The following is a 27,104-nucleotide window of genomic DNA, read 5'->3' as shown; positions in this document are numbered from 1 at the left end:
GACTAAGAATAGGGTGTTTCCTGCCTCCTCTGCAACAATTCACTTGGCTCTGTAGGCTACTTATTCTTCCCAGAAAAAAATAAGGCAAACCTAGTGGATGGGCTTGAGCAGCAACCAGTTCATTCTGACCTGCCCATCCAGACTCTACATCCATGCACACTCCTTGAGGTGAAATGGACAGCTAAGGGCACACCGATTTTCTGAAGGTAGTCACTGAATACAATCCTTGGTCTAAAATGGAGCATTCGTTTGGATTTTTAAATACTACACAGCTATTTGTTGTCTCTTCCTAAAGTTGCAACGCAAAAGGTAATCTCTTACACTGAACAGCCATTAATAGGCATACCCTGTGTATCAGAGCACTCTATGGATGCTACTCACTTGTCTCAACAATCTCACACTGTCAGCACTATATTCTGCTTTTACAAATGAGTATGGTGAATCTTAGAGAAGATAACATATTAAACACACACACAAAATGCACCTAACTTCAAAACCCATGTTCTTTCAAGTACACCTCACTCTAGAGCCACATAGAGTAAGGCTCAGTTTCACAGACGTGGTTTTAGCTTGCCAGAGGAATGCTGCTCTGAGAAAACTGAAAGTGGAGGAAACAACATGTTAGATAGAGGTAGTTGCTGCTTGAAGTGTTTTTGGTTCAACTCGTGTTTTGCACCCCACTCCAGTACTCTTGCCTGGAAAATCCCATGGACGGAGGACCCTGGTAGGCTGCAGTCCATGGGATCCTGAGGAGTCGGCCATGACTGAGCAACTTCACTTTCACTTTTCAGTTTTATGCATTGGAGAAGGAAATGGCAACCCACTCCGGTGTTCTTGCCTGGAGAATCCCAGGGATGGGGTCGCACAGAGTCAGACACGACTGAAGTGACTTAGCAGTAGCAGCACTGTTTTTTGAACAGCCAGTACCCCTCTCCTCTGCTGATCAATTTGGTGGCCCCTGAGTAAGGATTTGATACACTTCTATGTACATAGGACATACCCTGAGTGGGGAGAAAAAGAGGCAGAAGTCAATCCAGTATATTCAGGCTAATGTCCTGCAGGAGGTCAGGTAGAGGAGAGAAAAGTGGCAGTTCTGTTCAGAAGGGGGACAAGAAGGGGACAGAATATCATGGATATACTGGAATTTGAGCGGGGTTTTGTTGCGATTCAGTTTATGTAAGAGAAACTGGAAATTTGCCCTTGAATAACGTTTTCTGTAAATGATGGAGGTTTGCGGGGGGTGGGGGGGGGTGGGGAGTGTTGTTGCTGGTAATTGCTTGGTCTGATAGGGAGTTGGTTCAGGAGCCAGGGTGGCTGCAATAGAGGAAAAGCTGGTGTTTTCCCCAGTTTACTCAAGTAAAAATTTTGCTTTCCATCGGGGGACTGCAGGGTCCCCCCGATCATTAAGGGATCGTTAAAGGAAAGGAAAGTCCTGGTTCCTTGTCGGTTTGGAGTAAACAAAAGCTACAGTGGAACAGGCCCTATCTTGCCTCAGTCAGAGTTCCTCAACTGAGGGATAAAGGTCACCAATGTGCCTGCTTCTGGAAAGGGGTGGGCACTGGGGAGGTCGACGGCGTCAGTGCTTGGATCTGCCACAATTAGTTGGGTTGAAATAAGAAAGTGAAAGCTCAGGAAATCCTGAGAAACCCTCTTCCCTTTTTTGGAAGGTGCTACTTAGCGGGGCACGGGAAAACCCCAGATCCCCCCAAATCAATTGAGGAGCTGGGCGGCGAAGAGGGAGAAGCGGCCGGGCCTGGTCCACGGCGCCCTGGGGTAGGAGAGCCATGGAGAAGTTTCGGGAGGTGTTGAACCTGCACCTCAAACACCGCAACGCTCTGGGCTACTGCCTGGTGAGCCTGCTGACGGCGGGCGGGGAGCGCATCTTCTCCACCACGGTGTTCCGGTGCCCGTGCAGCGCCGCCTGGAACCTGCCCTACGGCCTGGTCTTCCTGCTGGTGCCGGCGCTGGCGCTCTTCCTCCTGGGCTACGTGCTGAGCGCGCGCACCTGGCGCCTGCTGACCGGCTGCTGCGCGCGGGGCTGCGGCGCGGGGCTGCGCGGGGCGCTGGTCTTCGCGCAGATCAGCGCCACGGCCGCGGTGGCGCCGCTCACCTGGGTGGCCGTGGCGCTGCTCGGGGGCGCCTTCTACGAGTGCGCCGCCAGCGGGAGCGAGGTCCTGGCGCGGCACCTGTGCTTGGGCCGCGACCCGCGCTGCGCCGCCCAGCTGCCGCTGGTGCCCTGCCAGCAGGCCCGGGCGCCCGACGTGAAGGAGCTGCAGAGCGAGCTGCAGAAGGAGCTCACCGCCCACTCGCAGGTCGGGCGCCCGCGCAGGATGCGGGCCGGGGGGTCGGAGAGGGACTGGCTTCTGCGGGGCGGCCGGGGAGGTGGAAATGCGCGCCCTTGCTCCTGACGCCGAAGGCAAGCTAACTCGAATGGCTGTTGGCTTCAAATGAGCCAATGGGCAAATCTATCTATCATCTATCTTCCCAGGGCTTCCCAGGTGGCGCTAGTGGTAAAGTGCCAATGCAGGAGACCTAAGAGATGAGGGTTCCATCCCTGGAGAAGGAAATGGCAACCCTCTTTGGTATTCTTACCTGGAGAATCCCATGGACAGAGGAACCTGGCGGGTTACAGTCCATAGGGTCGCAAAGAGTCAGACTCCACTGAAATGACTTACCACAGCACATCATCTATCTTTCTTTCTTTCTCTCTCTCTCTCTCCCTACCCCCTCCCTCCCTCCGTCCCTCCCTTCCTCCTTCCGTCTCTTCCCCTTTCTTTCTTTCTTTCTTTCATCTCGGTGCTATTTCTTTCTTTTTCCCCCTTTAATTGGGGTGTAGTTGACTTACAATATTATGTTAGTTTCAGTCTTACATATGTGTGTGTCTTCAGAGTCTCTTCCCTTATGAAAGTTAAAGTGAAGAAATAGCTCAGTCATTTCCAACTCTTTGCGACCCAGTGGACTGTAGCCTACCAGGCCCCTCCGTCCATGGAATTTTCCAGGCAAGAGTACTGGAGTGGGTAGCCATTTCCTTCTCCAAGGGATCTTCCCGACCCAGGGATCGAACCCGTGTCTCCCTCATTGCAGGCAGACGCTTTACCATCTGAGCCACCTAGGAAGTCCATGATAGGTTTTTATAAAAAATGAGTATAACTAATGAAAAGAGGAAGGCACTCGGGCACTCTGTTGTGTCAGGCACGTGCCCCACACCCGACACCTTGCTGGGTCCTTTATCTCTCTTATTATTCTCTTTTGTCTTTACAGCAGGTACATTGAGTCCAGGTCTGGCTGACTTTAAAGCCATCACCCCACACTGCTTCTGGGCTTGTAAAGCTCAGAAGTTCTTAGAAATGAATACTTGCTTCACTGGATTTTCCGAAATTCCACATTTTGAGTTCCAGGGATTCCACATATAAGCTCCTCCATGGATCCTTGACATGACTCGGAAAAAGACTGACTTGTCAAGCAAGCAGTTCTACTGAGGGGTGGGGGGAGGGGTTACTGCTACGTCTTTCTCTTAAGGGAATAAGACCTAACTGTTGCTAGTTCATCATCTTAACTCTGAGTAGTTCAAAATTTACCTGTTGATTTAAAAATTTCCTTTTAAAAAAGTGACTAAACTGCCATTTTGTTGTGTTTACCTAAGGTGTTAGGCTGGGTCCTGATAGCCGTTGTCATCATCCTCCTCCTGATTTTTACATCAATCAGTCGGTGCCTGTCTCCAGTTAGTTACCTGCAGCTGAAATTTTGGAAAATCTACTTGCAACAGGAGCAGCAGATTCTTAAAAGTCAAGCCACAGAACATGCAACGCAACTGGCAAAAGAAAATATCAAATGTTTCTTTGAGTGCTCACAGCCACAGGAATACAACACTCCAAGCATTAAAGCCTGGCAGCAGATTTCATCACTATATACTTTCAATCCAAAGGAGCAGTACTACAGCACTTTGCACAAATATGTGAACAAAAAACAGAAGAATCAAACTAGCACGTCTTCTGAAGAAGATGCAATGGTTCCTGTTCTTGGTTTTGTAGATTCATCTGATATGAACAGCGTTGCAGACTTATGACCTTGTTAATGAATGGGAAAAGAAAGCTCTTCTGAATTATTGATTCCTTTAAAAAAAAAAATGTGGGTATTGTTTATGACTCCTCTGTTTGATCTTCCAAGTTATGGGAACATAGAATATTAAATAAAATAGAAATTTAGAACTTTATCTCTCTATTATTTTATTTAAAAAGTAAGCAAGGTTAAATGGTTCACTTAATGTGACAGTTCAATTCATATCAGTTGCTCAGTAGTGTCCAACTCTTTGTGACCCCATGAACCGCAGCATGCCAGGCCTCCCTGTCCATCACCAACTCCTGGAATTTACCCAAACTTATGTCCATTGAGTCGGTGAAGTTTCAGCTTCAATATCAGTCCTTCCAATGAACACCCAGGACTGATCTTTAGGATGGACTGGTTGGATCTCCTTGCAGTCCAACGGACTCTCCAGAGTCTTCTCCAGCACCACAGTTCAAAAACATCAATTCTTTGGTGCTCAGCTTTCTTTATAGTCCAACTCTCACATCCGTACATGACCACTGGAAAAACCATAGCCTTGACTAGACGGACCTTTGTTGGCAAAGTAATGTCTCTGCTTTTTAGTATGTTGTCTATGTTGGTCACAGCTTTTCTTCCAAGGAGCAAGTGTCTTTTAATTTCATGGCTGCAATCACCATCTGCAATGATTTTGGAGCCCAGAAAAATAAAGTCAGCCGCTGTTTCCACCGTTTCCCCATCTATTTGCCATGAAGTGATGGGACTGGATGCCATGATCTAAGTTTTCTGAATGTTGAGCTTTAAACCAACTTTTTCACTCCCCTCTTTCACTTTCATCAATTTGCCTCTTGTAGCATAGGGGCCATTATTTAGCGCTGGTCAGCAGAATGGGATATTCCGTTGTTGCGCATTGTATACTGCAAGAAAGTTGGCAGCAGAAACTGCACAATCCATTTTTTTTCTATTCCCTACTGAATGATTTTGAAAATCATATGTCTACTTTCATTTTTGCTTCATTTTAAAATTTCTTCAGTATATTCTTCTCTTCAATATTTTTCCTGGCCTATCATTTATACTCATGTATAATATTGTATTCAATTGTGTCATATGCTCTCCATTTGATTGACTTATGTTCCACTTTCTCTTGCATGGTCTTAATATTATTGTGGAAGTATATACATTTAAGATAAAAATGATTATAAGAGAGAACTATGTGAAAGAAAAAGTGAAATTACCTCATTCTTTTGCCATATGTTCTTCTCAGAAAAAGCTGCGCATTTTGTGTGTACACGAGCATTATCTCTTACTATAAATGGGATTCTGCAGCTTTTTCACATAAAATATCATTGTTCCATGTGTATAAATACATAGCAATTTATCTCCTGAAAAATTACTGCATAGTATTCTACTGAGGAGTAGGAAATGATTTCTTTTTTGTTAGAAACGAATATACACACTCATGTGCACATTCATACAGTATACAGAGATAAGCACAAGGCTTCCTTGGTGGCCTGGTGGTAGAGACTCTGACTGCCAATGCAGGACACACGGGCTTGATCCCTGATCCAAGAAGATTCCATGTGCTGCAGAGCAACTAATCCTGTGCACTACGGCTATTGAGCCTGTGCCCTAGAACCTGGGAGCCATAACTACTGAAGCCCGCACACTCTAGAGCCCAAGCTCCACCCCAGGAAAAGCCACCACAATGAGAAGCCCACACAACACAATTAGAGAATAGTCCCCACTCACCACAACTAGAGAAGAGTCAATGCAGCAACGAAGACAGCACAGCCAACAATAAATATTTTTTAAGAAAGATAAGCACCAAAGTGTCAAAATTAGTCAATTCTGAGGAGTAATAATGGGTCAGAGGATTCTTTTAAACCTCATGCACTTTTGATCTTTGGACTTTTAAATAATAAATATTAACTGTATGATTAGAAAAGATTAAAAAGAACCGTTATTACTGGTGCAGGACCTTATAGTCAACAAAGAAGTTTTGCATCTTTCACTTCATTTTATTTTCAAGAGTTTGTGGAACACCCATGAAACACATCACTCACACTTGGTTGTTTAGTTGCTGGGTTGTATCTGAATCTTTCGTGACCCCATGGACTATAGCCCACCAGGCTTGTCTGTCCATGGGATTCTCCAGGCAAGAATACTGGAGTGGGTTGCATTTTCCTTCTCTAGAGGATCTTCCTGACCAGGGATCAAACCTGCCTCTCCTGCATTAGCTGGTGGATTCTTTACCAGTGAGCCACCAGGGAAGCCCCTCATTCACACTTACAAGTAAGAAATTGAAGGCTAGAGAGGTCACGTTACTAGTCCAAGGTCACATGGTAGAACTGAAGCTAGGGGCCTAATCCTCTCTGGATCATGTGGTTCAAAGTGGCTGCTTGGCTGTTTTTATTACTGGGTTAGATCCCCACTCTCCACCCCCATTTTAAACCCATGAGTCCTGGTGGGGAGAAACGATACAGATGTCCTTAGTGACCCCCAGGAATTTTCATCTCATCCAGAAACTTGGTGACTCTTGATAGCTAAGGCCACTTTGAACAAGCATCGTGATATCAGGACACAGTAGTTATTTCTTGGTGGGAATACAGCCACCCCTTTTTCACTGGATACATATATCACGCCTCTGACCCTGGCCCCAAACAGGCTGTGTCATGGACTCAAGAAGCATTTCTATACTCAGTGTATACTTTTTTGCTGGCTCATCAAATGATTCTTCATAATCATGATGGCTTTATGCTGCTCTAAAGCCTTAAACTCAGAAGAGATGCAGACACAGCTGCTATTAATATTTGCTGAAAAACAACCATGTTGTTCTAAGAGATGATTCCAAAATATATTGAGTACTTGGTAAGATGATACAACTTACAGAGCATAAGATTAGGCATGTTCTTTTTGCTCCAGCCAAAGCCACGGACAGTAAGGTCAATGCTCAGTGAACTGTTTAAAGAGGCAAGTCTCCAGGAAAACTTCTGAGAGTAGATTAGCCTTGGACACAAAGGTCTCTGGTTGAAAAACATCTGGGAACATCTAATTTTGAAGCCTCTTATCTACCAGGTGACCTGTTATGAATAACTCCACCAGGATAGAAGATGGAGAAATGCTCCCATCTGAGTCAGCCCAGCAACAGTCACCGCTGCCTATTTTGTCAGCAGCAAACTCCCACTGAGCGCCTACGTGTATCCAGTGCTGGGCCTGCCTTGAAATCTAGGCTCTAGTTGTCTTGTTTCTTCCTTTTCATTACCTAGTTATGAACTCTTATGTATTTCAATGTAAGCACTGTGGAACTGATTATAGATGCTTACCTAAGGAAAGATACATATATTGCAAAAGGGATATGGGGACTTCCCTGGTGGTCCAGTGGTTAGGACTCTGTGCTTCCACTGCAGGTTTGATCCCTGGTCAGGGAACTCAGATCTTGCACAAAGCCCTGTAAACTTAGACCATGAGGTCAGAGTGGTAAGGAAGTAGGGGCAGATCATGGAAGACTTTGGGGCCGGTGTAAGGACTTAGGTGTTTACTCTGAATGAGCTGAGTAACTACCTTACACATTCCCTACAACAACTAAATCATCTGATGACTATTTCAGACCACTGAATCCTTGGGGATAATCAACAGAAGGCAAGAGCATGCTGACTCTAAAAAGGAAGCGATGCTTTCTTTTTGACTATAGTTGACCATAACCCTGGGAATAAGGAAATGATGACTAAGACCTAATGATAGTGTGGAATTAAAGTCAGATAGGAAGTATGTGAGTGTGTGTGAGTGAGTGTGTGTGTTTGTGTGTGTGTGTGTGTGTGTGTGTGTGTGTGTGTGAGTATGTGTGTACATGAGTTCTCTTATCAAGTACCTTTTTGATAGTGTGTTTTGCTAGGAGGATATTCACTTGAGAAAACTTGGTTTGGTAAAATAACTGATACTGGTGAGAAATGAAGCTGTATAGTCAGAAGTCACAGATAGCTTTTAAAACTCTGAAGCTCACATTTCAGTGACTCCCCTTGTCAAGTTTTGGGCTCCACTTAACCAGTGCCTTCATCTTCACCATCAACATTTTAATAGGTTGATTTTCATTCAAGAAACATTAAAACATATATTGAGAATAACTACTGTATGTGGGAGTCTTTATGATACCATGATTAAGAGCTCAGTCACTGGAGGCAAAATACAGCAGACTGGGTGGTGTATAAATAATAAAAACTTATTTGTCACAGCTCTGGAGGCTGGGAAGTCCAGGATTAAGGCACCATCAATCCAGTGTCTGGAGAGAGCTCACTTCCGGGTTCACGGGTGGCTGATTTTCTTGCTGTGTCCTACACGGTGGAAGAGGCGAGAAAGCTGGGGTCTCTTTCATAAGGGCACTAATCCCATTCATGAGGGCTCCGCTGTCACCTCCCAAAGGCTCAACCTCCAAACACCATCATGTTGGGGGTTAGGTTTCAACATATGAATTTTAGAGGGACACAAACATTCAGTCTATAATGCTGTGTTGATGTTCTAGCTCAGCCTTTACTAAGGAAATGACCTTAAACATCTCTCCAAATCTCAGTTTCAGCATTTCTTAAAAGTGTAGAATAATCATGAGCATTTACCCAAATGTTTTTTGTGAGGGTTAACTGAGATAATGTCTAGAAGATGTTCAATAAACATAACTTATTTCTATTATTATAAGACAGTTGGCTAATTGGTTTGGAGAAAAGGAGAGAAATAAGATAACACTTAGTCTCAAGGAATTGGTAAACAAGTAAGTAAACAGTTAACCATAATAGGCTTCCCTAGTGACTTAGTAAAGAATCCACCTGCAATGCAGGAGACCCGGTTTGGATCCCTGGGCCAGGAAGATCCCCTGGAGAAGGAAATGGCAACCCACTCCAGCATTCTTGCCTGGAGAATTCCACGGACAGAGAAGCCTGGTGGGTTACAGTTCATGGGTTTGCAAAGAGTCGGAGACGACTGAGCAACTAACATCCTCCTCCATCCTAACCATAACAGGAGTAGGAATAAGATACATGATAATAGAAACATAAGCAAAGTGGTTTGAGAAAAAAGAAAATAAATTCTGCCCAGAAATATTTAAAGATATTGTTGTGAAAGAGGATAGTTTAAGGCTTCCTAGTGAGTTGGATTCCGTTCATCAGAGAGGGACTGAAAAGTCAAGCCTACTAAAAGCGTAATAATCTCCCAGGTCATCCAGAGCCTCCCAGTGAAGCTTCCCTGTGTTACATTCCTATTGAGGAATGCCGCTTAAGAACACGGTAATCAGTATTAAGTCCTAAGGCATTCTCAAGCTACCCTACCCCTACCCCTCGAGGTGATATTTCACGGTTTCTCCACCACAGCTTTTCCTCTGCAGCATTCTTTTCTTGAACTCAACCTCTTTTGAGGGGTGGTGATTGTGTTTTTCAATGCAATGTTTCATTCTCTGTGTATAGAATTTTATTTATGTTTTAAACGGTGGCAGCTTAAGAATCTATCTAATTTAAACCAATACTGACTAACTCAGAATTCTTCCCAGCATGTTCACAGTGTCTGGTCACCTTTTCTCACGTATTAAACAGTGATTGTCACAAAGAACCCGATATTCATGTGTGTGTGTATGCTGTCATGGCCGACTCTGCAACCCCATGGACTGTAACCCACCAGGCTCCTCTGTCCATGGAATTTGCCAGGCAAGAATATTAGAGTGGGTTGCCATTTCCTTCTCTAGGGGATCTTCCCGACCCAGGGATCAAACCTGCATCTCTTGTGTCTCCTGCATTGGCAGGTGGATTCTTTACTGATGTACCACAAATGTTTTGACATTCATTGTGGATCAAGACACACCAGTTTAGCACATTAATTTTGAAGGGTCACAGATATCCGTCTGTAGCATCATCATTCAAAACATTTAAAATCTACCTGCCCTCCACTCCATCCCACCTGTCTACTGCTACTTTGTAATATTCTCCAATATATAATCTCAGATTTAATCAGTCTTCTGACATCGTACCACACACATTAAACAGTGTGAAAGTGAAAAGCTCAGCCTTTCCTCTTCACTCCACTGGTTCTCTTTTCAGTCACTGTCCTGATGTCTTTTCTGGGATTTGATTCTATCCCACTTACAAGTTAATAGTTAACCTGTATCACGGAGGCTGGCAGAAGAGACAAAATTTCTGGGCCAATGAACAAAAACTCTTACTCACAGCAGAGCAGACAGTGTGAGTGTTGTGTTTGCATTGGTTCCCTTTGCATCCTATGTCCTAGGGGGAACAACACAGAAAACTAAGATGGATTCTCGTACACATCATGCACCGTGTCGCAGGAGAGAACACGGAGCCTGGATCATCACTGCTTCATAGCAAGAGGTGATCCAGCCTGCTTTTTGTCCGAGAGAGATTATTCTCTCAAGGCGGGTTGCTGCAAACACAACCCTAAGAGATGCCCTAGTAAAAAGCAGTCAGAGCCTTGCATTCCTGGCATACTAGTAAGACATGCAAGAGTACGAGAGACTCCTGGAGGGCTATCTCCCATCACACAATATCTTCTATCTTTCAAGCCCCGTTTCAAATCATACCTCCCCCTCAATGCACCCCCCAACTACATCAGTCCACACAACTTCTTCCTTCTCTGAACACTCACAATGACATCTCTCAAACTCACTGTGGCACTTGATCATACACCTGTTTTGTTTCATATTAAAATTATGTGTTTTCTCTTCCAAGAATGATTTTATGCCTTCTGAAGACTTAAAAAAGAGATTATCTTGTAAATGTCACAAAACAGCAAAACTGATTAAAAAGTGAGAATAATTAAATATATTCTTTCATTAAGAAGAAAAAATAGTTTAAGTATCACAAATACTTCTTGAAATTTTAAGACACATAATCCATGACCATGAAAATATATCAATAACCAGAGATTGCATTTTGGTCAATACACTACCATTTCTTGACTTGAAAAGCATGTGTTTGTAAATCACATGATTTTTTTTTTTTTTTTTTTTGGTTGGTCTTTTGTGTATGGTACTCCATTTCTTAAAGGCAGATTATAGCAAAGAAAAACAATTACAAAAATATATTTAATATTTTTCTTGCATACAGTAATGAAGCAAAACTTAAAAGACAAAAGTTTTTTTCTTGGAGTATCCACTAACAACTTGAGTTACTGATGTTCCACAGAATGCAGTTTGGGAAACAGTACCTCCAATAATCAGAGGCAGATGGAAAATCAACTGTTGTTTGGACTGCCTCATAGTATTCTCAAATCACATAGTCTACCCAAAAATAGCAACTTGAATGAACTCAAGTCCGAGACATGGTCAAGTTATGGGGCAACATTTCAACGGCCAAGCAAGTAGATGGATACATAGGGGATTCATTAAACTGTAGTTTATTTCATGGAGACCAGATCATCATGTGTGTAGGCATCTTTAAAGATACTTAAAAGCACTAGGAGAGAGGGCAGTGCATAAAATAAAGAACAGATGTTGTTCCTCTTAAAAATCAAAACAATCCTTACCCTTTCTCAGCTCCCAGCTCTGCTCAAGATTTCTTGATGAGACAATGGTTCCAATTCAATTCCTATGCAATCTAAGAAGACTAATTTTAACAAGCCTACATTCTTTACCTTTAAATCTGCTTGCCACTGTTCATACCAACAGAATTCCACAATCCTGCCAGCTTCTTAACTACTGACACATTTATTCCCACTAGATGCTGCCTAACTCTCTCTGCAGATGTGTGCTAAAACTCTCTGTATAAAATAGGCATTATATTTTCTAAAAATTTACATCTTTACTCCATATTCTCAATATCCCCACTCCAATTTGAGATTCAATCATTTATACTTGTTTAAAGAATGCTTAATAAATGCAATCATCAGCAGTGAAAGGCAATCCAAAGAGGTACTTCTGGTTAAAATTGTTGGTTTGAAAGTACGTATTCAACCAATCAAAATAAAAAAATTTTTTTCATGTCATAAAGCAACCAGAGAAAAGGAGAGGAAAAAGCAGTACATTTTTTGGAAGTTGGAAAGCAGATGGTAAGTGGTGATTGTCCTAACAGACCTGAGTGAAATCTGAATCCTAAGCCAGAACAGGAGAAAGATAAGAAGTAATATGATTTGTGCCATAGAGCCTGTAAAAAAAAGCATGAGGAATCAACAGCACTGATCATCTTGAAACGGGGATGGCGGCAGAGTTAAAAGTATGATTGACTAAAACCTGGTTTAAGAATTGATCCCTCAGATCACTGCCTCCATTCCAAGCAGCTGGACAGCTATTTCTCCCTAGCTTAGCAAACATGGGAGTTTTAATCGCTAGATAGAGGGTTTCTTTTCTTTTTTTTTTTTAAATGTGGTATTTTCATCTTTATTCAGTTCAAAATTTGTCTTCTTGGTTGTGCAGCATGCAGGATCTTAGTTCCTCAACTAGGGACTGAACCCTTGCCCCCTACAGTGGAAGCGCAGGGTCCCAAACACTGGACCAAGTGAAGTTCCTAGTTACAATTTTTTTTTTTAAACATTTCTGAACTGAGACAACCAGCTAGTTGATGGCAGGAGTACTATACTGAACAAAGTGGAATAAAAGTTAAAACATACATACTGAATTTTATTTTCCCTTGCTTGGCTCCCAGAATGCTGGCATTTAGGCCTATAGTCTCCAGGCAGTAGGTCAGAAGAATAGCAAATTGAACTACCCAAGAGAAGAGAGCTCAATAAAATGACACATCTTGAGATTCACATTTAAATTCCCCAACTTGCCATACTGCCAGGGTGGCAGGCAACTGGGACAACTAACACCATGTCTGCAGTCTGAGTGGCAAGCCCACCAATTCCCTGGGGTGCTTTTAGCACACCAATTGAAAATGCAAAATCCTTTAAGAATTGATTTTTTTCTCTTTCTGTCTTCCCCACCATCTAAAGAAGGGCTGTATATCTCACTTATCATTCCCGCCCCTCTATGAGCCCTGAGTTTTAGTGCCAGAGCTCTCACACAAATCCAGTTTCACATCCTGAGTGGAATATAATTTCACAGGAATATCATTCTGGAATGATCTCATATCCAGCAGAGGCTATGAACAAACTTCAGGCTTGTCCATTCACACCCAGAGCCAAGGAGAACGCAGACCCTCCTCCCTTAAACAGAGAATGTGGTTGGGGTTCACAGCAAAGCCCACCAGCTGTTCATGGATATTATCCTGCCCACAGTCACCTGTCTGCTTGCAGACTGAAGCCTGGGCCCAAAACAGCCACCACTTCAAACCACTCTGCACGGTATGAGGAGAGACTCAAGAGAGCATCTGAGCAAACAGGCCTTGCCTCATAGACACTCCGTGTGTTCCACGGGAGGGATCTGGGTCAGGAAACACCAGCAGAAATGATTAACACTCCCCTATCACAGTCCCATGAGACAGAAGGATGTCCAGAAACCAAATGTTAAGGATCCCTCCTGTAGCTGCCTGCCATCCTTAACTCTTTAACTCAGTTGCTATCCAACTCTATTGACAGAGTCAGAAAGCAGGCTATTTAACTCTGAAACTCAATGTCAAAGCCAGGTCTAGCTCAGTCCATCAGGGCTGAGATAAAGTGCGACCAGAGAAGAAATAATGTGCTTTCAGAGGCTTTCCAAAATCCTAGCTGAAAAATCACCAGGTTGTAATTTTTCAAAAAAAGTCCTTACTCCAATCTGTACCCCACTCCCAATGAAACTTCATAAAATGATCCGGAAGAGGATAAAACAAGTGAGTGGCCTGAAGGGCTATAAATCTAAAGCTACTTTAAAATTAAATGTTTACTAAAATTAAAAAATGAGAAAATAAAATCTTTCAGTTTCTTATTCTATGTTGAAGCCCATAATCTGCAATTTCCACCAAAGTTCATATTTTATCCAATATGAGCAGAAAACCAAGGAGCTCCAGTGATTTGAGAAAAGTATGAAAGAAATCAAAACAAATGGAAAAAGTTACTGGAGGAAGCAACCTGTACTTTGAAGAAAACTTTTTTATTTTTTTTAAGAAAACTTTTAAAAAATCGCCCATTATAGATTTTAGAGATATAAGAAGAGACACGACATATATGAGATGAGAATAGAATTGTATTAAAAACATTTAAAGACAAAGGAGTTCTTGTGAATTAACAGCATGATAGCAGAAATTAAAAACTGCAATGGGAAATTTGGAAGATAAACTTGAGGAAATCTCCCAGGAAGTAAACTATTAAAATAAAGAGATGGAAAGGAGAGAAAATAAAATGAAAATAGAGAACCAGTCTAGGATATCGAACATCCTACTAATAAGAGTCTAGGGGAAAACAGGAAAAATGGATAGAATAGGATAAGAAATCATCAAAGAAATAAGTTGATATGCTTTTTACCAAATAGATGATAGATTTCTATATTTAAGAGTTCATCAGATGATCAGCACATTGGAAGGACACAGACCCACAGTGAGATGCATCATGGCACAATTTTGGAACAATGAGAATAAGAATATCCTAAAGCTTTCCAGAGAAATAACAGACCAAGAATCCAAAATCAATGGCACTGAATTTCTGAAAAACAGTTGGAAGCTTAATGATCATGTTTTCACAAATTTTATCCCCTATTCACTCTTTATCATGAAGCTCCCAAGGTATGCAGTTTCAGAAGAGGGAGGACTCTAAGAAAGGAAAGTCATAGAATCAAGGAAACAAAGGGTCTCAGAGAAGACAGAGGACAAGGAAATCTCTATGACAGTGAGAGGAAAAGACAAAAAGGATGGTAAAATTAACCCCTGAAAATAAGATTAGCTCAGGAGGAGAAGGGGACGACAGAGGATGAGATGGTTGGATGGCATCGCCGACTCAATGGACATGGGTTTGAGTGAACTCTGGGAGTTGGTGATGGACAGGGAGGCCTGGGGTGCTGCGATTCATGGCGTCGCAAAGAGTCATGGCGTCGCAAAGAGTCATGGCGTCGCAAAGAGTTGGACACGACTGAGCAACTGAACTGAACTGAGTAAGATTAGCTAGCCCTAAGATTAGTTGAGGGCTAGAGAGGAAGTTAAAAAGGTAACAAAGTTACACATCCTTAGTATTTTGATGGAAAACCAAGGAGACATCTTTCAAATAGCTTGTCGTGTTTTTAAAACACCTTCCTTAAGGAGATAGAGATGAGGACTTCCCTGGTGGTTCATTGGTTAAGACTTTACCCTTCCACTGCAGGGGCATGGATTCGATCCATGGTCAGGGAACTAAGATCCCACTTGCCATGTGAGCAGTCAAAAAAAAAAAAAAAAAGAGAGAGAGAGAGAGATGAATTCCCTTTATTGATTATGAGTTGAACTTAGTGACTCATTTCTAACAGATGGGAAAATAGTGGAAGCAATGATATTGGTGTCTTCAGAACTTAGGCCATAAAAATGTGCTGCCACCTCTTCTCTCCCTCCTAAATTGCTTTCTTTGGTAGAGTTTAGTTGCCACGTTGTGAGGGTGATAGAGCAGCCAGTGGAGAGGCCCATGTGGTGAGAAATTGAAATTTCCTGCCAGTAACCATGTGAGTGGCCTGTCTTGGAATGAAGCCCTCCAGTTTTCCTCAGCCTTCAGATGGCTACAGACTCTGCTGACATCCTGATCGCAGCTTTGAGAGAAACCTTGAACCAGAATGAACCAGGGTTAAGTGTTAGTCACTCAGTTGTGTCTGACTCTTAGCCCGCCAGGCTCCTCTGTCCGTGGGCTTCTCCAGGCAAGAATACTGCAGTGGGTTGCCATTCCCTTCTCCAGGGGATCTTCCCTACCCAGGGACTAAACCTGGGTCCCCTTCATTTGCAGATGGATTCTTTACCATCTGAGCCACCAGGGAAGCCCAGAACGAGCCAGGGTAAGCTGCTACTGAATTCTGGACCCACAGAGACTGTGAGATAACTAGTTGTTATTAGGTAAGTATTTTTAATTATATTAACATTTTTGGAAGGAAGAGGACCTAAAGGAAAATGAAAGGGTCTTAGAATCAATAGGCAGCTAAAATGGAGAAGAAGAATCAGGATGGAGAAATTTAAGATAAGTATTTTAACAGAGAATTGTCCAGTTTCAAACCTGGCACTCTGTCTTTATTTGGTCTGCGATCATAAAATTTCATAGGTTTAGTGGCTTAAACAACAAAAAACCATTTATTTCTCACAATTCTGGAGGCTGGGAACTTCAGTATCAAAGTGCAGGCAGATTTGGTGTTTGTGAGAGACCTGCTCCTGGCCTTCAGATGGTGGACCTGCTGTACCCTCACTGGGTCAGGAGAGCCATCCTGTGTCTCTCTTCTTAGAAGAGAATTAATCCCATCATGAGGGCCTCACCCTCAAGACCTTATCTAACCTTAATAACCTGCCAAAGATCCCACCTCCAAATATCACACTGGGGTGAGGGCTTCAACCTAAGACATTCTGTGGGAAACCAACATAACCAATGTTCAGTTCATAGAATAGTCTTTCTGCTAATTTTTTTTTTAAGTTTGCCAGTGAATGAATCAAGGAGACATTGGTGGCCTATTAAAGAAGCAGTGTCAAAAAGATATTTTTTGTTCTCTTAGGATTGTAGAGACTTGAGCATACTTTTAGGCTAATGAGAAGGAACCATATGGAACGTGAAGGCAGATAAGTGACTAGGAAAGGTTCCTGAGGAGGTAGTGGGAGCTACAGTGGGCCTGTGTCTCTACAAGCAAATCTATAGACTGGAAATTATTCATTAATTTCTCTTCCTGGGGTCTTCCTCCTGACATCAATATCAAGTTTTCAGGTCTCAGTAACCTTATTAATTTTTTGAAAAGTAGGGCTTTCTAGGTGGCTCAGTGGTAAAGAATTCGCCTGCATTGCAGGAGAAGCAGGAGACTTGGGTCCATTTCCTGGGTTAGAAAGATCCCCTGGAGAAGGAAATGGCAACTCACTCTAATATTCTTGCCTGAGAAATCCCATAGACAGAGGAACCTGGCGGGCTATAGTCCATAGGGTCACAAAAGAGTCGGACATGACTTAGAAACTAAACAATAACAACAAAGGATACTTTAGATAATCTCCACAACCATGTTTGGTACTAAACTTTTATTTTTATAGCTGTTTGTATAAAATCTACCATCCCCAAGCTGAAACGAACTTTCTAGGTTATTACATGGTCTGCCTGCTTACCGCCAAGCCAGATTTGCTGCAGACATTTTTGCCTCTAAAAGGTAGCTACCAGGCATATCATTGTGTTCAGGTACATTTAACTGAAATTCCAATACTTTGGCCACCTCATGCAAAGAGTTGACTCATTGGAAAAGACCCTGATGCTGGCAGGGATTAGGGGCAGGAGGAGAAGGGGACGACAGAGGATGAGATGGCTGGATGGCATCATCAACTCGATGGGCATGAGTTTGAGTAAACTCCGTGAGTTGGTGATGGACAGGGAGGCCTGGCGTGCTGCGATTCATGGGGTTGCAAAGAGTCAGACACGACTGAGCGACTGAACTGAACTGAACTGAACATTTAACTTTTGACTTTCAGGTATCACAAGTCTTCACCAAGAGATGGCTGGCCCAGTCTGTGCATAGAAACACCATCTTATTCAACTCTTGGACCCAGAGAAGTTGAATTCTTGGCAAAAAAATTGCCCCTGGAGCTGTCTAAAGTGAAGCAACTAGTATTGGGTCTCCTTTCCGCCATTCATTCATTTTGATTTGACATCCTTAGGAGATACCCCACCCCAACTGTTTAGAAAAGTTTAAAGAGGCAATTTCCACCTCTCAAGGGGGTTGAAAGGCACATGGTTGAGACCTGGAGCTCTTCCAGGTGACTGAAATGTCTTAGGCAGCCATATGACAGTCATAGGTTACAGATTTTAGGGACTGCTGATGGGGGATGGGGATTTGTTTCTTCCTGTTATTTTTTAAAAAGTTAACTTTTGTTTTATATATGGAGTATAGTTGATTTACAATGTTATATTAGTTTCAAGTATACAGCAAAGGGATTCAGTTATACATACACTCTTTCTGTTAGTTTCAGAGTATCTCTGTAGTAGTAAAATTTATGACCACGGACATTTTTTAGTTATTGGATCCAGCTTTCATGCAGCTTTTCCTGTTGTTTTTTTTTTCCAATAGTGGCATTTGTCAGCTTTTTACAGGATTCTGTGTGAACCTTTAGAAAATCTTTCCCAAAGGGAAACTATGCCATTTCTTCTAATCACTGGTAAAACGGTTTTAGAAGACTTGGTCATTCAGCTCTGTGACTTTCCACGGCCATCCTCAGCGGTCACTTTTTGGTGGGTACCATCAGCAGTTTCAGAACACAGGGTATTCTGGAGCAACTTTGTAGCCACAGTTCTACCCATCACGGGGAAGAGCTCCTTAAAAGACCCCACTGCCGAATCTCCCCGTCTCCTTCCAAGACAGAGGGAATCCTGCTCATGATCCAGGTGGAGTCTGAGGGAAGAGCACCCAGTGAGGCTGTTATACCCTGGGTGTTGATGGCAGGGTGCAGGACGGCCCATTAGAGCTCAGGGAAAGAAAAGGTGATCTGTATTTTCTCCTCAGGCTTGTGGACAGTCTTCAAGCTGAAGGTGGGGCGTTTTCTGTTTCTGGGTGTGAGTGCTGAGAGGATGGGCAGTGACCAGCCCCAGCAGGTATCCTCATCCAGCCTCTGCCCACCTCCATCTCCACAAAGACCTTGCATATGGCTTCATGGGAAATATTGAGGCCAGGGGGTCACCAGCTTCATCATGTCTGCCCCTCACACTACCAGTCCCACTCCTACGTGTGCCCACTCTCACCGTCATCACTCTTTTCTCAGGGCAAGGGGTAGTCTTTTTGTTGTTTAGAATCAAATGTTTTTCTTATGATCTGAATCTTGTCTGTGTCTACCTTCTAACAATCTTGTTTTATCAATCATTCTCTCCCTCCTGTATTTTTATGCCTGCATTCTTAAAAGATAAAAAGGAAAGAGCAAAAGCCCAACTTTATACCAACTATCCTACATCTCTTTCTATTTACAGTCAAGTTCCAAGAATCACCTGTCCTAGCATCCCACCTTGCACTGACCCTTCAGTCTACCATAATGAGGCTGCTGCCTTCATCCTGCCCTGTGGACAAAGACCCTCTCCTCATCAATCCAGTGTCCCTTTTCTGGACTAATTTTCTTGGCTGTTCTATGATACCTAATCCTTTGACCACTCTCCTCTCCTGGAAACTCTCTTGGCCTCAATATTACCAGTTTCCCCCATCTCCATCTCTGACTGAAGGTCCAGCCTCACTGGTGTTCTTCCTCTTTCTGTGCTACCTCTTGAATGGTGGTATTTCTCAAGATTCTATCTTTGCTCTTTGTATTTTGTTTTCTTTCTTTCCTTCTTTCTTTCATCTTTTGGCTGTGTGGTACAGCACGTGAGATCTTAGTTCCCCAACCAGGGATTGTACCCAAGCACCCTGCATCGGCAGTGTAGAGTCTTACCTACTGGTGCACCAGGGAAGTCTTGCTCCTTATATTTGCTGAAATCCATGCTCTCCCTGGATGTGGCCATTCTTTTTTTTTTTTTTTTTTTAATTTTTATTTATTTTTTTAAAATTTATTTATTTATTTATTTTTTATTAGTTGGAGGCTAATTACTTCACAACATTTCAGTGGGTTTTGTCATACATTGATATGAATCAGCCATAGATTTACACGTATTCCCCATCCCGATGCCCCCTCCCATCTCCCTCTCCACCCGATTCCTCTGGGTCTTCCCAGTGCACCAGGCCCGAGCACTTGTCTCATGCATCCCACCTGGGCTGGTGATCTGTTTCACCATAGATAATATATTCTTATCCTCTGCTGTTACTATTGTTCATATACTGATGACTCCAAAGTCCATCTTCAGTTCAGACTTTGAGCTCCTCATGTTGTTTGGATGTTTCAAAGGCATCTCAAGACTCAAAATGGTCAAAGCTTGTTAGCTTCTTTCCTAAGCTGCCTCCATTTCCTGCGTCCCTCACTCAGCCTCTGAAGTCTGATTGCCAACTCTCTTGACTTACTGCTCCCAGGAATAATTCACGTAAGGCAGGCACATTTAGACCCTTTGTGGTTTCAGCTCCAGCCCCTTCTCTCTGTTACCAACTTAATACCTCACAGCTTGTTATGAAAATGAAGTGACATACCACATAATTAACATGCCTAGCACCTGATAGAAATCTTAACTGAATTTAAAACCAAGAAAGCAGCCTTTCCAGGTGTTTCTGTTGTTTGATATATACGGACCACTGGGAGTGTCAGCACTTCCTTTTTAAAGTCATTAAAATCTATGTGGTTCACGGGCTACACGGAAATAGCAAGTCACTAAATACAGTTTGCTGACTTGAAAGATTTAGGCAACTGGGAGGCTCCAGAATTGAGAAGGTTCTGACTTGGAAATCCTCAGGTGACTCCAGGCATGATTTAAGTTTCCAGTAGAAATAGTTGAAGCAGCAACTTGAAATGTATGATTTTTTTTTTTTAAGAGCTACCACTGATTGAAAATGTTTTCTTTCTATGAAATCTCATTTTTCTGGAACCTGTGCCATGTAGACACACACTATAATTCAGGTTCTATTCTCTGTCCTGTAAACTTTTCCTCTCTGTGAGGAAAAGAGCTATTGTCAATCCAAATTTTATTCCACTGAGCATTCAATCATGTAAAAAAGTGCATTGATAAAGAGTTATTCTCTTTGGTATTCCCCAGTGTGTTGCAAATTGTCTGACCTATCACATATTTATCATGCCATGAACTTTGTTGCATTATTTTAACAGAAACCCAACTCTGTTTGCTTAAGGAATATAGTACATTTATTGCCTCATGTAACAGACAGGTTTTTTTCTCTTCAATCCATTCAGTCTTGACCCCTCCCTATGTCTGCAGTGGTGATTCTGGTCTGGCCAATGCCATGTCCCGATCGGCTTGGATCTAGGTGGCAAGATTTTAACCTGGGAAAAAGCCACTATGCTTAAGTAATAGCAGTGGAGCTGGGGCTGTGGATGACTTACCCTGAAGTAGACACATTGCCTCATAAAATGGTAGGCACCTGAATAGAAGCATGTCATTCTTTTACAAGGGGTAAGATACAGTCAGCCAACAAATGAACAAATGTCCATTACACGAAACATAGAGACAGAGAGAACTTAAAAAGGAAGTAAAGGAGTTGTAGGGACATTTCTTTGGAAGAAAACGTGTATGCAGTGGCACTAGAGCTCCTAGAAGAAATAAAAAAGCGAAAGACAAAAGAAACTGGAATAAGAAAAGCAAAAAAAGATCTAACTGGGAAAGACAGAGTCTGGGTATAAGGGAGAAGAGGGAATTATCCTAGGACATTTATTTCTTAACTCTTTTTAGTGAAGTATTTCCAACTGTTGATGTGCTTTGTTTAACCTCTCCTCTCTTAAGGAAACACTTGAAAAATAAAATTTTTGCTCTTTTGTGGCTATGGCTTCTTCTTTTTTTATTTTTAGGGCAACTATTGCTGATTGAATAAGGACCTCATGTTTCCTTCTCAGATCACAAATAGGTACCTTATACTCACTGCATCTCTTTTCTATCTGCCGATTATTTGCCATAGCCACTGTAGGATGACCACTAGTCATGCCCAGTTAAAGTTCTGGAAGGTTCCCAGAATAAGGAAGTAAAGCAACTGGACTGATTCTTTAAGGAATATGTAACCAAGTATAAAGGAAACTCGCTGGCTCTCTTTTTTGAAGAGAGAATCCTTTGTCATACCAAGTTTCTAGGGTTGGGAGGGCACCTTCATCAGGGACAGCTTCGGTGTTACTGAGAAGAAATGGATTAGACTTTGTAGCTGGTGGATGAGGCTGTGAACTATCACAACCACCCAGAGTCTATGGTCCCAAATGGAGAGACACTAAGCAATGAATAATATATCTTTTAGCACTTACTGTGTTAACATTGAGCAGATATTGGTTAAAGTGACCTCTATGGTTATAAAATTTTAATATCATCTTTGCATGTCAAGCATCTGGTTTTCCGAATTCCTACTTTGGTCCTTCATAAACAAAGAGGAGAGGGAACTTTCCACTTATTCGTGATAGTCCATTGCAACTAAAGAGATCCAAGCTTCCAATAACTAGTGGGTGAAAGTGAGAGATTTGAGAAGACAACAAGTATATGAGCAGGCTGCTGAGAGAAATGTGTCTGATTCCCGGCAGCTTTAAATAGCTAACAGGCAACCGAAGCAGGCTTCCTCCGCAAACAAGCTGGGGAACCATCTGACGATGTCATTTGAATAGCACTAAATTACCCCTCTGTCCCAAACCTTTCTTCCCTTTTGCCTTTACCAAGATGATAGAAATCTCTGCATTGAACAAGGTTTTGGGTTCAGAGTGAAAGCTCTTATGAAATAAAGATATTTATATAACTCTGTAGTTTATGCTGTGCAGTTTCCACATTCTTTGTATAAAGACTCAACTTCACACAAAGGCAACGAAAATACACTTGGAGCCCAGCAGGTGGTGTGCAACCTTCCTTTTACTAAGAAATGTTTGTTTTCTTGAATCCCCACTCCGTTTGCAGAGAGACACCATTTCATGAATCTTGGATCTTCTCCCTCCTTATCTTTTATCTTTTCAATTCATCTCTTCTCTCCCTCTCCATGAACCTGGATCCTCCCCACTTATTCTTTGTGTCCAAGGTCGATTCCCTTTGACAGAAAATTCTGGACCTGTGTTACATATTACAGCAACTGAAGCCACATATAGCTATTGAACACTTACAATGTGACTAGTGTGACCGAGGGTAGGAATTTTTAATGTAGCTTAATTTTAACTAATTTAGATTTAAAAACTGAAGCTATCGAACAATGTTAAACACTGTTTGATTGTTTTGGTAGGACTGCATTTCACTGTAAACTTTGAAAATTTAGCATTGAATTGACACGTGCTAAAAGTGTAAAATACACACTAGAGCTCAAAGATTTAGTATAAAAAAGAATGTAAATCTATAGTAATTTTTACATTAGCTAAATATTAAAATAACATTGATAACTAGTCTAAATAAAATAAATTATTAAAATTAATGTTACTTATTTCTTTTTATTTTTTAATGTAAAGAATTTGATTAGAAAATTTATATATGTGTCTTATAATTTTATTGAATGGCACTTTCTAGATTCTCATTTTTTAGGAAGGAGCAACAATTGAATACAAACACGCCACTCTCTTGGTTATATGGATCACCTTTCATAACATAAATTCAATGCCAAGAGAATTGTCTCCCTCTCCAGGGTGAGGAAAACAAAAAAGGATGGAGAACAAACCTCATCCTGAAGCCACTACCAGTTTCAACACTCAGCGCCACTGAGAGCATTAGAAACAGAACTGAGTCTGTATGTTAAGCTTCCTGAGACCTAGTTGAGCTCCATCACTACTGTATCATTTACACCAGCTTTAACTGTTGGTGCCACACTAACTGTAACTTTTACTTATCATTTGAGTTCTCTGCAGAGCCTAGTAGATTCTGGACTGCTATATGCTTATGGTCTGGTAAAGATTATCATTTATTTAATCTAGTACATTGTGAATTTTAAGTATGTTCTGGTCACAGAATATACTTTGTTCAATTTTTAGGTGATAAAAATGACACCAAAATTTCTAACTGAAGATAAGAAAGTATTCTCAAAGAACATTATTTATCTCTCATCTTATTTCCTGGCCTGATCAACAGCAATATTTCATGAGAAAAGGAAGGAATTTAGCTAGTACCAGCTATCTAAAAATTAAATTATTTAAAATTAAATGTTATTTTAAAATATTTCAGAGTTAGCATCCAAATAAATAGGTTGTCTTGATAATTATAAGCCAGCAGTAACTTCAGTAGGCTGAAGCTATAAGCCAAGCCAATATATGAGAAAAGTCTATAGCTATAGATATTTAGTCTATATCTACAGCTTTAAAAAACTATGGAAAATTGTGGCAATTCTTTCTATAAAGAATGCAATATACCATGTCTAGAAACTATCTTTATATACTGAATCTTGTATCATTTCATCCATTTTTCCAAGGAGAAGAGATACATACACCAACTGTGTAGGTGGTATACTTCTTTTTCATTACCTTAAGTAAATGAAATAAACAGACTCTCTTAGAATAGACTATATAATATGTAGAATTCATGCTTGCTATCTTACAAGGAGTTATTTGTATGTGAAATCTTGTGGACTTGAGATTGAAAATGTGTGATTTACAGGCAAAGAAAAAACAGCTTTAAATCTTAGTGCCCTGCATTTCAAATTTCTGGCTGATTTATAAGCCTTTTAAATCCCATGCTTAAGAAATTCAAAATTTATATGGCTATATATATTTAGCTAATATTAACTCCTCAGCCAGCCAGCCTGTGGCATTTTGCATGCTTTTCTTCATTTTTTCCGTCTGTATTTTTTCTCATCTAGCTTTTTCAGAAATGTTATTCCTATTTCTGTCACGCTGTCGCCTTTTAGTCTGTCTTGCAAGAATGTAACATCAGCCGCCAAATGAACCTAGGAAAGGAAGAAAAAAAACAGGCTTATATCATTCAGCTTTTTAAAAAACTCTTAAATGTTTCTATTTTTCAGTTTGCTATCCCCAATAAAGAGCTTGCTTTCCTTGTGGAATGATAAAAAAGGGCTTGTTCTGTGGATGAAGGGCCCTTCACTGTGTGTCCTCCACTGATGCTCTGGCTGCGGTCATCTCTGTGTGTGAGTATGCAAAGAGAAGGGTGGTCCAGGACAGGTTCAAATCATCCTGGCTGATTCTCCGGCAAACCCAGAATGTGGGCCCGTTTTTGCTCACAGTATAGATCTAAAGGATGGATCCATCTCAGGAAGAACACAAATTCCCAACTCTGAGATGGCCTTGACCCAACGTGCCTTGCCAAACAGAACTTCCAAGGATAAATGGCTTCTTAAACGAATCTTCTCCAGCTGACTTCCAATAAGTCATTCTGTCATTAGCTCAACAACATAAACATTTGTCCTAACAACATTTAGCAATCACTTATGGCTTTGAGAACTATGAAACAACACCAACTAAATAAATTATAAGTATAAAATTAAACATTGAAATTATGGACTTGAATATTTGATACCCAGGCTTTCTTTTCCACAGTAAAGCATTTCTCATTTCTCAGACATTGAAGTAAACCCTTAGGGCTTACTTCTCTATTTGTTAAAATACACTCACAAAAGAGCAGCATATTGCTGACCTACCCTCAACAGAGTGCCTTTTCAGTTATTTTAAGTCACGAGAATAAATAAGATAAATAAGCAAAAATACCTAGTGAAAGCAAATAAGTGAAAAGGCCTGGGTCTACTAATTAATACTTATTGAGTTCTATCTGACTCATTCCCCTCTCTCGCTAAGAATTCCTTGGTCAACCAGCTTGCCTTTGTTAAACCGTAGACTTTGGTGTGCCAAACTATTTGCTATTTGAGTGCAAAAACCATACCTTTATGATCACCCAGTAAAAGGATGTACACTGCACTTTGAAACATGGAAGTTAAATGCACTCTCATTTTTTTCTCATAAGATCTTTCTTCTATTTGTCATAATTTAACTGAAAATCAATTAAAATAAGACTACATTGAAATTATTTGGGTATATGGGACCATGTATATGTCATTCAGCACATATAATCAATTGTTATCCATGAAAACTGAAGAGACTTCTTTATCCTATTTTGGACTTGATTTTTTTCTCTATCTATATGCAATTCACACTGAATTAATGCAACTTCTTTGTCCCTTGAATGAAACAAAAATGTGTATGCTTTTGGACATAGTTCTCCTTTTACCTGGAATACTATTTTCCCCTTACCCCAAGATCTTCACCTAACTGCTTTGTCATCTTTCAAATGTCAGCTCACAGTTTCCATAGGAAGGCTTCCCTCTCCCCACCCCTGTTCCACCCCAGGTCCTCCCATGACCCTGAGTCATTTGGCTCCTATACTGGACAAAAGACACTTGAAGGCAACAACTGTGTCTTATTCTTCTCTGTATGCTCAGCACTTCACAGACACTGATCCCTATCTTAGTTAAATCAATGAATGATCAGGTTTGATTTGATTTAACTAAGCCTCCAGCAGCCCCCAGTGACCCCATCTCCTGTCATTCAAGTAGTTCCCCCCAAAGTCCAGCAGAATTGACAGCGCCTGTGGTGATTAGAGCACTACAGAGACTTTGTGACAAGGAGATCAGGAAGCCTCTAGCCTGCTGTGAGCAAGGCACTGAAGCCAGTGAGTGAGCCTGGAAGTAGATTCCCAGCTTTGGTCAAGTCTTCAGAGACTGCAGCTCCAACCAGCTGCTTGACTGCCCGTGCACTATGCTGTGAAAGGCTTTGAACCATGCCCGCCTAGCAAGGCCGTCCCAGGTCTCTGGTCCTCAGAAACTGTGTGAGATAATAAATATTTGTTGTTTTAAGCAGCTACCTTTGGGGGTTATTAGTTAGCCAGCACTAGATAACGAATGCCAAGTCATGCTTAGTCGCTCAATCGTGCCCAACTCTGTGCGAACCCATGGACTATAGCCTGCCAGGCTCTTCTGTTCATGGGATTCTTCAGGCAAGAATACTGGAGTGGGTTGCCATGCCCTCTTCCAGGGGATCTTCCCAACCCAGGGATTGAACCCAGGTCTCCCACATTGCAGGCAGATTCTTTACCATCTGAGCCACCAGGGAAGCCCAAGAATACTCGAATGGGTAGCCTATCCCTTCTCCAGGGGACCTTCCCAATCCAGGAACTGAACCAGGGTCTCCTGCATTGCAGGCGGATTCTTCACTAGCTGAGCTACCAGGGAAGCCCAGAAAATGACTATACACCTGGCAAAATACAGTATGTGCTTTACCATTTCCAGGGCCCCTCTGATAATCCCACAGAGTAAGTTGCAGTAGCACAGAGAAGACCGCCCAGTGGGGAGCTCTTCCACAAACTCCACCAGAGGATTCTTGTCCAGAATCAGGGAAAATTCATTTCTGCTTGCATTGTTACAGGTCACACTTGGTGTAATTCCTAAGTACATCTTGAAAGCAACCTAGCAAACAGGAAAAAAAAAATTACTAAACTTGGCCTGGAATAAATAACTA

The 27,104-nt window shown here is 41.8% G+C and overlaps 2 protein-coding genes across 3 annotated transcripts in view; one reads left to right on the top strand and one right to left on the bottom strand.

Moving 5' to 3' along the window:
• Window positions 1–1,519: 1,519 nt before the first annotated feature.
• On the top strand, window positions 1,520–4,932 carry CALHM6 (calcium homeostasis modulator family member 6). The gene is made up of 2 exons (XM_061131725.1): window positions 1,520–2,312; window positions 3,644–4,932. The coding sequence occupies exons 1-2, from the start codon at window positions 1,785–1,787 to the stop codon at window positions 4,064–4,066; spliced, it is 951 nt and encodes a 316-aa protein (XP_060987708.1). The 5' UTR covers window positions 1,520–1,784; the 3' UTR covers window positions 4,067–4,932.
• Window positions 4,933–20,834: 15,902 nt separating this feature from the next.
• The window catches only part of TRAPPC3L (trafficking protein particle complex subunit 3L), a 67,122-nt gene continuing 60,852 nt past the window's right edge, over window positions 20,835–27,104 (bottom strand). For both annotated transcript variants that reach the window (XM_061132054.1, XM_061132055.1), the window contains 2 exons: window positions 26,867–27,052; window positions 20,835–24,526 (listed from right to left, as the gene is read on the bottom strand). In XM_061132054.1, coding sequence (XP_060988037.1) covers window positions 24,407–24,526; window positions 26,867–27,052 — 306 coding nt within the window. In that variant the 3' untranslated portion in view covers window positions 20,835–24,406. The remainder of the gene's footprint in view (window positions 24,527–26,866; window positions 27,053–27,104) is intronic.

Source organism: Dama dama, chromosome 28 (assembly GCF_033118175.1).
Source record: "Dama dama isolate Ldn47 chromosome 28, ASM3311817v1, whole genome shotgun sequence".
Classification (NCBI taxonomy): Eukaryota; Metazoa; Chordata; class Mammalia; order Artiodactyla; family Cervidae; genus Dama; species Dama dama.
Note: the sequence above shows the minus strand (reverse complement) of the source record. Positions and strands in the feature narration are given on the sequence as shown.

Bases quoted from the DNA above. Each gene is read 5' to 3' on its own strand.
- CALHM6 (XM_061131725.1), top strand. From the start codon at position 1,785: ATGGAGAAGTTTCGGGAGGTGTTGAACCTGCACCTCAAACACCGCAAC. The intron at 2,313-3,643 runs GTCGGGCGCCCG...TGTTTACCTAAG, and splicing joins AGCTCACCGCCCACTCGCAG to GTGTTAGGCTGGGTCCTGAT.